General features: G+C 40.4%; 1 protein-coding gene across 1 annotated transcript; it reads left to right on the forward strand.

Annotated features, from left to right (window-relative positions):
- The first annotated feature begins 451 nt into the window (after positions 1-451).
- Positions 452-11,495, forward strand: oma1 (OMA1 zinc metallopeptidase). Its single transcript, XM_085265974.1, is given in 9 exon segments — positions 452-1,392; positions 3,102-3,330; positions 3,506-3,679; positions 3,785-3,892; positions 6,753-6,881; positions 7,025-7,099; positions 7,508-7,657; positions 9,631-9,734; positions 9,736-11,495. Coding segments are annotated over 9 exon segments (1,539 nt in total). The 5' UTR covers positions 452-1,054; the 3' UTR covers positions 9,968-11,495.
- Positions 11,496-12,051: the final 556 nt, after the last annotated feature.

Raw genomic sequence — 12,051 nt, forward strand, 5'->3', positions numbered from 1 at the left:
GTAGCCCCCACCTGTGACTCTAAGTTGGATTAGCAGAAGAAAATGGATGGATAGTTACACTAAAGTGTAAAAATACCCTTAAGTGAAAAACCCGCATTCCAGTTCCCATTTATGTTAAAATTAGGATCAAAATAAACTGAAAATACCAAAAGTGAAAGTGCTCATGATGCCAAAGTAATCCCATGAAGCAATCGAACATTGATTGATCATTGATCAATCAGTGGTTTATTTCACTTTAATGTTGAAGCCGGAGCTAATGTTAAAAATACTTTATATACACAACTGGTTAACATAATCAGCGGTTTTCACACACTTGTGTTCATGTCTGAAGTTTGACAGTTATTGAGATTGGTAGTTATGGCATTAATCTGGCACACGATTTGGGAACCTCTACAATAAAATAGGATAATTTATTAGTTGATGTGTGTTATTTTAACTGCAAAAAAAGTTAAATAGTAAAACATGAAAATAAATGTGCTTGAGTACAAAGTAGAATATTTGCCTCCAAACTATGGTGGATTAAAAGCAGTAGCCTGGGTATGATTTTAAAAAAAAAAAAAAGACACACACTTAACATGTAAATATATTCAGTTAACTTCCAGCTCTATAATATAACGCTTAGCTCGTTTATAATATAACTTTGAGCTGTGTGTGCGGAACGTTCGTAACGGGGCTGTTTCTAGGTGGAATCATTTGGGAGGAGCGCGCGTTCCAGAAACTACAGTTAACGCTAGTTTGTAATTTTAAAGCGCGTCCTTTTGGCTCACCGGGCATTAATGTGTTTCAGCTCAGCGTGTAATGGTGTTAAAAACCAACTTTTGGACTGGTGAAGGCATTTCAGAGTTCCGCGGCTCCCCCCAATAACCAAATTTACGTGTACGTAAATTTCACTTCTAGCGATGACATTGACAGCTGAGAGCAGCTCCCCAGGTGTCACTACCGGATTTATTTTGACCTTTAGGATGAGATAACCGCATTGCGTTGACTGTTTTTGGTCAGTCCTCGTATAAATTAAAAAAAATTGTATCATTAAAAAATCAAATTAAATTAAAACATGGCTCTACTTTGCGGAAGTCTTTTCAGGAGCTGTCACTTCAGTTTGCTTTCGTCGCATCTTATCGGGAACCTCCGGGTATGCACACGAGCTGTTTACCCTCAGAGCAGTTGGCGAAATACCATAAGCACATCTGTACGCTTGAGAGCTTCTTTGACTGGACGGACAACGAGTTATCAGATTTACTCCAAAGCCACTGCTCCTCTTCCCTGTGGTCCTGTCCTGACCCCATGTGGACACTACTTCCACACTTCTGCCCGCCTGAGGGCCCTGCCTGCTCCCCTCATTTGGATGATAATCAAACCTCTGCAAAAGATTATGGCTATAATACTGGGCAGGTAGGAAAAACATAGTGTTTGCAGGAAGGTCCACAAGCTTTTGGATAGACACAGTTTTTGTAGTTTGTGCTTTGAACACCACCACAGTGGATTGTAAAAAATTTAAGGGTTCAAATGCAGTCTTTGAGCTTTTATTTAAGGGGTTTCAGAAAAGAATTGCAATAAATATTTAGAAATTACAGGCATTTTATACATGGCCCCCTCTTCTGAATAATAATTTTACACAGTATCAATTATTTTGTTATGTAGCTCCTTGTCCAATTTGGGGACAAGGAGGCAGGCCAATACACCACAGACTTTTTCATCACCAAGTAATTTCCAATGAACCTTACCCCACTAACTGCATGTCTTTAGACTGGGGTTAGGAGCTGGAGTACAGAGAGAAAGGCCCAAGTCATATGGTGGATTCAAACCCAGGAGCTTCTTGCTGTAAGGCAGTTGGGCTAACCACTGTGCTGGCTGATTGTGATGCTCCTTGGCTGTAGTCTCCGATAAAAGGCTGGCAGAATATTGTGAATCCAATGAAGCTTGGATGAAAATCCTTCTTTGGCTGAGAGTATAGCCCTCTAGACCCCAGATGTGCTAGTTCTATCTGTGGCCACATCATCAGTAAACTCTAATTAGTAATTTTTTGGCAGCTATACCTGCCGTGCCATAACATTGCCTCCACGATGTTTGACAGATCTCTGTAACCAGTGGTCTACACCTTTTTGAAAATCTGCTGTATTTCCACTTTTGAATGCATCTTTTAATTTTACACTTTAATGTCGTCTACCTATTTTTGTGCTTCTGACAATAAGGAACTTGGATAAAATTGGCTGTAAACAGCTAATGGAAGACTTTTGTTAAACAACTTGAATTAAAGTTGAAAGTTTGCACTTCAAACATAACTTAATCTTTTAAATAATATTAAGTAAAGTGTGGTGGTGTACAGGGGCAAAATCACAACCAATGTGTCACCCCCCCTAAAAAGTATAGACTGAAGTGGTTAATCAGTATAAATACGACACTATAGTCTATAATGGTCTACAAATTCAAATAGATGTAACATTTTAAATTTGGAATGTAAATAAAAAGCAAGACTTTAATAAGGTGTGTCAATAGAAAAGCTCTTAATACAGATGATAAATTGAGCATCCTTTTTGCTTTAAGGCATAATATCATTTAACAACACTTAATGTTTAATTAAATAATGAACACGCTCCTAATTGTTTTATCAACTGTTTTAATTATTGGATTTAAATAAGAACAAATAAATTACTGTCTAAATTGTTTCCATGCTTTATGTTTTAATTAACTGGTACAAAGTAATCCATGAAACCGAGTGACTGTGATGGTATCATTTAGCAGACATAGCAGACATTATTTTGTCTCCCCCTCCCTGCCTCCAACAGAATAGAGAGCAGGCATTTTTTTTGGCCTTTGAGCAGTACTACAAAATTTACCTGCCGAATTTATGCACGTTTTGGCACTTTATTTGAGGTTAGGCTTCTCTGGAAAGAAAAGAGGTTATTGTTCTGCATTATTATCTTACATTATTATGGGAAACTTTGGTTGCTAATCTTTCATCAGGCTTTTTCTCCGAGCATTTTTTTTTAAACATGCTTCAGATAATTAATTTAGTTCTAATTGTTGGAATAAGGTGTTAAATGTACTGCCTGAGCTACATAAGGATTTACAGCAGCACTAAAGCCCCTCTTTTTGTACAGGAGCATAAGGAAGTGGTGGGTGGCCTTACCAGACAAACGGCAGCAGCTGGTGCGCAAATATGCATGGCAGAAGCGCTGGCAAATAGCAGGGGGTGCAGGTGTTGCTATTATGATTGTAGCCCTCTTCCTCCTAACGCACCTTGACGAGTCCCCCCTGACAGGACGGACCCGCCTTCTTGTGTTCAGTAAAGAGAACTACATGGAGATGGCAGCTCTGACTTCAGATGCGGTGAGAGACGTTGTGTTGCATGTGACATTGTGAGAAAATCACAAATATCCATTCCACAAACATTTCTAAGAAGATTTATTGAGTCAACAAGTAAGAAGGTGAATAGTTAAATGGAAAAAATGTCATTTTTAATGAAATTCTTCCTTAAATATTTGTTGTCATCTCTGTGTTTCAGTACATGGAGGAGTATGCAGAGCTGCTTGTTCCAGTCACTGACCCTCGTCACCAGGTGGTGAAGTGGGTGGTGCAGCACCTGGCACAAAGGAACAAGGACATCCCTGAAGTGAATGACATCAGCTGGACTGTCCATGTGGTGCAAAGTCCCAGCGTTAATGCCTTTGTACTACCGGTAAGTAAAGACAAGCTGAACACTAAAAATTTTACTATTATAAGGTGCAATCTAGTGTTTACACACCTACAAAGATTAAAAAGTTATTTCCCATTCTTTGAGTAGAATGGAAATGTCTTCATGTTTACTGGAATGCTGGAAGCCATTGCAGATGTTCACCAGCTCACTATTATACTGGGACACGAGATGGCTCATGCCTTACTGGGACACGCTGTAAGTACATAACCCTCCACGGACTGTTTGCTGTTATAGCATAGTTTGTACTCCACATCATAAATTTACCTTAAGACTTGACCTTGAGAGTGAATAGGTTTATTTTTTACAATTAATACAGGGTTTCTCTGGATCATTAAAAAGTCTTAAACTCTGAAATTGAATTCAAGAAAAATAAGACCTTAAAATATTTCATATTTCCCCAATATCTGCTGAAGGTATTAACTTTGGAAATGGTTTGTTTAAGCCTGGTATGTGTGGGAAAGAATATAATGTGAAGTACTGGGTTGTATGGATTGTTGAATTGTTGAAAATGGCTTGTGTATAAAAGCCTAAAAATAGTGCATAATTTTGACATTATTGGATCTTAATTCTTATTTCTTGAAGTCCTAAATGGACCTTAAAAAGCATTTATTTTGATTGTTAAAATGATGTTGGAACTAGAGCAGGGCGATATGGCCAAAAATATTTATCACGATATATATTTGAAAATTTGCGATAACGATATAACTGACGATATAATTGATGCGAGACAAAATACAACTCCACAACATTACTAACGCAAAAAGACAACCTTCCATTTATTTTCACTTAAACAAGAAGCTGGTTTTTATGTACATTAAAGCTTTATAAAAATGTAACAGTGCAAATGCAAATTCCTAGCTGAAAGTTTAACCAAAAGGCATTTCCAGTAGAAATGGGCTGACATATCCTGAGCATAACCATGTATAATATCCACTGAAGTTAAAAAGAGGTGCTTTGCAACATTAAACTGCAGTGTGCAGTACGTATTTTTCGGACCATAAGGTGCACAGGATTATAAGGCACATTAAGCGAAACAAAGCAGTCAGATAAATCAAACTTTATTAAACTCATTCTTCTTGCTTCCTCCACTTCTGTACCATTGATTCATTAATGTTGAATTCTCTGGCAGCTGCTCTGTTCCCATGTTGTTGCAGTATATTAATGACTGACCTCGTATTGTGGATGGATTATCTCAGTTGTTCTTCTGACTGAAGTTTGGTCCGTTTACAGCATCCTGCCATGCGATTGCATTTGTCTCTAACTATCAGAAACCTTAACGTTAACCTTTTTAAGTGGAAAAGTGTTAGTGTTCGTCCTCCAGCTTCACTGTTTATATTATGCTAACATAGCTGTGTTGCTAGCGATCACGTAGCACATCATTAAATACCAGCTAGCCCAACTTCAGTAACCCTATAAACGTCACTGCTGTTTAGTTTCCTGTCTTCATTTATGTTGGAAGTGATAGCAGAGCTGTACGTTTGATTTTTTTCAGAAATCTCTCAGTCTCTCAGTCAGAACATGCTAGCGAAACTAGCGAGCTAACTTCCGCTAGCTTCCTGCTAACTTCTAACTCCGTTAAATGTAATAAATTTTGTTTTCATGGATGCCTGGAAGTTAAACTTCATAGTTACACCTGGTAAAGCAGCAATGCTGATCGTTTTATTAAAGATGAAAGAATTTAGACAATTTTTAATTCTCAGTGATGCTGCAGTGTTGTTTGACCTGAAGAACGTGGAGTTTAGGACCCACATTACTCCCAGATTTAAGAGCATCTTAGTCCGACAATAACGACGGCCGCTTGCATGTTCTGCAAAAAAATGTGCTTTGTCATGTATCTGACGGACAAACACCAAACCAGTTCCACATCACTGAAGTTGCACCATTTTTACAAACCAATTCTGGTTCATTTGTTTCACTCAACAATCGGCCATGTGCGTATGAAAACAAAGCCACTGCGCATGCGCGTTTTACTCATATTCTATCGCGATATTTCATTTTCCTATCGTTGCATAACATTATACCGGTATTACCGTGAACGGTATAATATGGCCCAGCCCTAGTTGGAACTATTTATTATAAGTGGAGTTATACAATAGGCAAAGAATTACGCCTGCCACTGGTATTATTAACAGAAACAAATTCCTTGATTGTATGTTTTCTCTCATGCATTGAGTGCACACTCTTCCGTAACAGACAAGCACTCAGTTGAATGCAGCAAACCTCACACCTGTTTAGCTTCTGAGGCTGAAGTGCTGCAGTGCACAAAGACCTGTGCAGTATGCTGACATCTAATAGGCTTAGCTGATCAGCAGCAGATGTTGCAGTGAATGAGTCACTGAAAACACTTAAAGTGCAAATATTGCTCAAGAACAAACTTTAGTCATTTATTAGCCCTTGGCACAGTCTTGGAGGTTCCACACAGCACTGTAAAATATGCATGTGGACCCCCTACAGGTGCAGAATATACTGCATTATACACTGAGATCTCCTGACTATTCATCACTTCTGCTCTGTCTCGGAAGTATCATATCAGCTGAAGTGGCATCTGTTGCAGTCTTGTTGCATCAGCCGTTGATAAAAGACTCGGTGACAATCACATCCAAACAGTCACTAATCCTGCCGGTGCTGTGATGACCAAAGTGACCTCAGGCACTGCTGTGCTTTATTAATTCTCCGCAGATGGCTGTCTTTTTCTCTCTCTCCAGCTTTAAAGCCCATTCTTCTTGTTCTAAAAAAGTGTCTAATGAAGTTGTGGGTATTTCAAGACTTTAAACGTCCTCAGAGGAAATGCTTGAAGGAGATTTTAATTAGATGAAGGGAATGAGCATCGATGGGCTTGGTATTACCCAGTAGGTGTGCTCTATTGGATTGGCTGTTAAAACCTCTAAATCTGTTACAGCGTAAATGTTCCACTAAAATAGATGGGAACAATCAATATGTTTCAGCAGCCTCAATCACCTCCCCAAAACTTTTTACCTCTATTTTTCTGTTCTTATATTTTTCTCTTTTATCCTCCTTCCTTCCTTTTCTTTTCCTTCCCTCACTGCCTCCACAGGCAGAACAGGCCAGTGTGTCGCATGTCCTGGAGCTCCTGTCTGTTGTTCTCCTGATAGCCATCTGGGCCATGTGTCCTCACGACAGCCTGTCAATGCTGGGACACTGGGTACAGGGCAAGCTTAGAGAGGTGAGGAATTAATATTCATTATCTGAAAATGTATATGAAGTATTAAAGTTACAGCAGTTTAAAAAATGACTGGAAGATAAAAATGTACAATAATCTTGTAGTTTTTACACACCTACACAGAAATCTGCTTTTTTCTTTTCTAGCTGCTGTTTCAACGCCCTTTCAGTCGGAAACTGGAGGCTGAGGCAGATCAAGTCGGATTGCAATTGGCTGCTAAGGTATCACTGTCACCAATTTGGTCACCATTTATCTGGCTCAAGCGGTGCCTTCTTTTGTGTTTTCACCTGTGTTTTTTCGTTGGTTGCATTCACTCCGATGATATTTTTAGGGTTAAAAACATGCAACCAGGCTAATGACTCGAGGAAAAGTGTTAAATCCAGCTTTTTGGAGCTTGAGATTGAAAGAAAAATTCAGGAATAATTTTAAAATGTTTTTACTTTTTATAAGCTGTTCTTTATTTTAACCTCATTCAGTTTCCTCTAATGTTCCCCAATCATACAATCTGTCCACGGGACACTAGGGGGCACTGTTGTCAAAGGAAACTAAAGTGAAGATTTTTATCTCAGAACAAAACAGTGGGATGCCACTTCTTGTGTGTGTTTCTGAGGTGTGTGTATTATTTACAGGCATGTGCCGATGTGCGAGCAGGACCTGTATTCTGGCAGCAGATGGAACTCAGAGACCAACTATCAGGAGAGCCCACCTTGCCTGAATGGCTGTCCACACACCCATCGCACAGGAACAGAGTCGCTCAGCTGGACCGTCTCATACCAGAGGTATAGACACACGCAGTATTTTTTCCTTAGATTGTTTCCCCCTAAACTGTTGTGTCGGTTCTTAGTCATATGTTTGTCCCAACTTTGAAGTGAAGAAATCTGTGAGGCCTGTGTGGGGACACAGCCCTACTCCTTTCTGTTTTTCAGGAGAAACAGTGTAGCTTTAGGAGCTGTTGGAAAGATTCTTAATGGAACTAATGAAGCGTCTGGAGAGATATAAATCCACCTGCAGACATGGAGAGGAGGGCAGAAAGGAAGGAGAAACGTGGGGTTTTAGGAAGACAGCAAAAACATTTTGCTGTGCCAGGGCCTGGATGTCTGCTTAGCTGAATGTCTTGAAGGATTTGAGTTGAGTGCCTGAAAGAAAACAGCCCCACATTAGCAGCTCAGTGTTGGCAGTGTGACCAGCCAATCAATGGTATCTTAAGTCTATAAGGAAATCAACAACCAGTTAAGACAGCAGTTTCAGTTGTGAGGACTGTCAGCATCCACAGTCCTCACAACTTTTTCTGTGCGTGTAAGTGTTAGCAGAAAGGTGGATTAATAATCTATGTATTAGACAGCAGTGAGGTTAACCTTGACTGTTATTTGGACTGTTGGAGCACTGTCAGATGCTCCAAGCACAAAGACGAACAGATGGGTAAACCACTAATTGTCCATCAGGTGCCTATGTCGTGGAATATGTGCATGTTCTGTGTATGTGCTCGTGCACCCGGTCGTATCCCTGTGAGGTAGATTGACCTCTAGCAGCAGTTGTTGTCGAGACCAGGCTGTAGCCACAGGCAGTGAAGTGATGAAGACTGTTGTTTGGGGATTAATTGCCCTGCTTTGTGTGTGTGGTGCTGAGAAGACTCGGTTTCTGGTACCTCCAATGCTTAACTGTTCGATCCAGCATAGCAGCATGTATGAGTCAGTTAACAGCCGAGCTCAGTCTGGTGAAAGCGATGCATAATGTGATGTTTTTAACCTTGCAAAGGGTGACAGCCTCAAGCTACCTAACCCGACTCTTGTGGGGGCACTCCACCTCCACGAGCGCGCTCATCATCCTTAAGCACAGCACATCAAGTCCACCGGTAACATGAGAGGGAGAGCCTGTTGAGTGGGAAGTACACGTATGTGCTCAGTCTTGTAGGTGGTGCTAAGTGAGAGATTAATGACTTGGGATGTGCGTAGGTGTGTGAGACAGACGGAGAGAATATATTTATCGGCCGGGGTGTGATTGAAGTTTCCATTAGCTCCGTCACATACTGGAATATTTTTAACCATAACCATTTTAGCCAAGCTAGTTACATGGCTCTTTCATGCTAATGTTGGCCTACAATAGCTGCTTCCATGTCTTTTACTCAGAGACACTTTATAATTTTCTGTTTCTCTATAAAACCATAGAATGTATATAAAAGATGGACGTAGCTTCCAAGTCAGTGCAGAAGTGCATCAAAACTGCATTCTTTCAAATGGCCAGTAGTGGGCAGTACATCTGTTTGTGAAAAGAAGTCTATGAGGAAACGATGCTACTCCTCAGTAAACACTTTCCTCATGAGTTTTTGCTCTTAATTGCTAGTTTTAAGACTGATTTAGCATAGCACGAGGTTCGTTCAGTTAATTAAGATCCCATTAAGAGTAAAGTAGACATTAAAACAGGTATGCTTTAGGGCATAATTTAAAAGTCGCTCAAGTCAGATCCTCCACTTGTCAGATTTAGAAAAACTAAGACAAAACTTAAGTCCAAAGGAGGCTTTAAAAATGTGACTCTGCTGTAGCGTTTGAGCTTTTGACAAGCAGGAGGGCACATGACTGTTTGAAAGGTGTCAGATGGTAACTATAAATGTGACTTTGCATGAATTACGTTTAATGTGCCTGCACGTAAGCTAGCATTTTAGTTTGTACATAGAGTTTTCACCAGCCCTGGTTAATCTTGTTTTGTTTTGCTTAAAGTGTTTGTGTGTCTGTCCTTTTGCTTTATATCTGTTCAGGCTCTGGAGCTGAGGGAAAGATGCGTCTGTCCTGCTCTGCCTGCTACTGATCCTCGTGATGTTTTCTCCAAGAGCGTCCGTGTGTTGCTGAAAAACACCAGGGAGTGAAGGGCCAGAGAGGGGAGACAAACCTGTGTTGACCCACAGCCCCACCTCAGTCCCCACAAGACTGCCTGCAGCATTCATTGCCCAAACTGCACTTCCTTCTTCCCCAGATGCAGATCATTTAAGCAAAGGCCCGGTCCCAGCTGCAATTCCAGAGAGAGTTATGGCAGCCCGTGCCACTGCTACTGCTGCAGAGGAGGGATCCCAGCACGTATTGCAGAGCACCAGCTGACAGGGGTGTTAAATCATCACCAACTTCCTTGAATAAACTTGACTGACTATAGTGGAGTATGAACTGCAGCTAGCAACTTTTCTCTTATTGTCTATTAAATTGAAAAAAAAATGCACCTGAGTGCGTAGGTGCTAAAAGGGTTAAATTCTCACCCACCATTGCAGAGACTGCAGATACCACTACAATCGAGGGTGGAGCTGGCGGTTGTTTTACAAAGGAAGTGACTGCGGGTCATTATATAAATCAGTAGAAAATTGAGGTAAAAGGCTGACGAAGATAAATCAAGAATTTTATCCATGCCTAATGACTACAAAGATACCACATTAATTAGATAACCTTGAATAGGAAAATACTGAATTAATTAGCTTCCATACATTGCCAGATTAATATGTGCATTATTCATTGACACACGGCAACAGATGAGAGTAAGCACTTACGTGTGCTTGTTGGAGGCAGCGTCCATGGCATCCAGAGGACATCTACATTCTCATTATGACTACTGCATTCTCATGCCACACGCACAGCACTTTATCTGTTTTCTAGCCCGGGGGACTTAATGGTGTAAATTTATGCTGGGTTGTTTGCGGGTTTTAAAACACAGCGCACTGCACGGGAATGCCAATATCAGCCGTCAAGCTTTGAGAAATCTTTCATGGGATTTTGTAAAATCTTATTTAACAAGGCAAGTTGACTGAGAAAACATTCATATTTACAACAACAGCCTGCGGGAGAAGACATACTGTGAAGAGGGGAGGGCAGTTATGGTTCAAATCTTGGTAATGTTTTATGTGTGTGTGTGTGTGCGCGCGGAGACGAAATGGTACACTTGGTTACACTGTGAAATCAAAAATGATACTACTATGTTTTTTTTGGGTGGGGAGGTAAATTATTTCATTTGTGTCACGCTTTTTAGGCACCGAACCTGAACTAGCCTCCAAAAACAACAGTTGGGAGTCTTACACCTGCTGTGGAGGCTTTCTCTTACAGGGTAAAACACAGGGTAGGTCTATATTAGGGTTGGTTTCTCCTTTAGAGTAGGTGGTCAGTCCATAACAAGCCAATGAAAAGCACATATTGGTTTTTTCACATTCATAACTCAGCGGATATGTATTCTGTTTGCAGGTGACTAGCGAATAAAATTCAAACTTGGATATCTCTTCTTTTTTTCTCCTTTATTCTAAAATCTATAAATTGACATCGATCAAAGGGGCGCATACAGCTAAACAAACAGAAATGTAAGGGAACATCAAACGCCTCGCATCGTCACACCAACCAATTAGATTCTGGGGTGAAAGATGAGTTTCTTTTGAAGTGTGCGTGTGGCGGCAGCGGTTTACTTATTGATGCTTGGCTCCTGGGGAATATCCTTGCTGTCTGTTCACAGCTGATCAGAGAGATGTAAAGTTTTGAAATCTCATTGACCACATTATGCAAAGCCAGTTGTAATCAAATGGAAGCTACTAGGATATCCATCAGTCAGCCTCATCCCAGCTCTTTTGTAATGTCTGCCAACTGCTACAAGTTGTAGCTTCTTGAATACGAGATCAATTTTGTGTAAATTATGTGTATTAAACAGCTTTGGAGTATGGGCCTTTTCACTATCTGCTGCTGAACACAAGTTGTCTCTTTTGGCAATTTTGACCTTTTTATGGACTTTTAAATACACAGGTCCCATTCATTATAATGTAGATAATCTATTTCAGGGTCATATTGTTGCATGCACACTGTGGCAGCTGGATGCAGCTTCCTCCCCACTCGCAGAGAAATTGGAACATGAGCAGGCAACAGATGACACACTCACACCCAGAGGTAATTGTAATGAGCGTGATACAATACACACACTGCGCTGAGTAATTGTAGCCTACTGCTGGAGTCTAAACAATACTTTGACAGAGGGATTAATCAAGGGAAACAAAGAGACAGCAGTCAGATGGATTGAAAGGACAGAAATAGAAAACAAACTGGAACCATGGGGATTGACAGGAGAAAAGAAAAGATTTCATTTCAAGTGTGTGAAAGAGAGAATCTTTTGGGGTGATTTACATGCAAATCAGATGTTTAATTTTTAACATGCAGCACGAATC

Source organism: Mchenga conophoros, linkage group LG23 (assembly GCF_057382185.1).
Source record: "Mchenga conophoros isolate Kocher_MC1m ecotype Shallow Benthic linkage group LG23, M_conophoros_male_GT1.1, whole genome shotgun sequence".
In the NCBI taxonomy this organism is placed as follows: Eukaryota; Metazoa; Chordata; class Actinopteri; order Cichliformes; family Cichlidae; genus Mchenga; species Mchenga conophoros.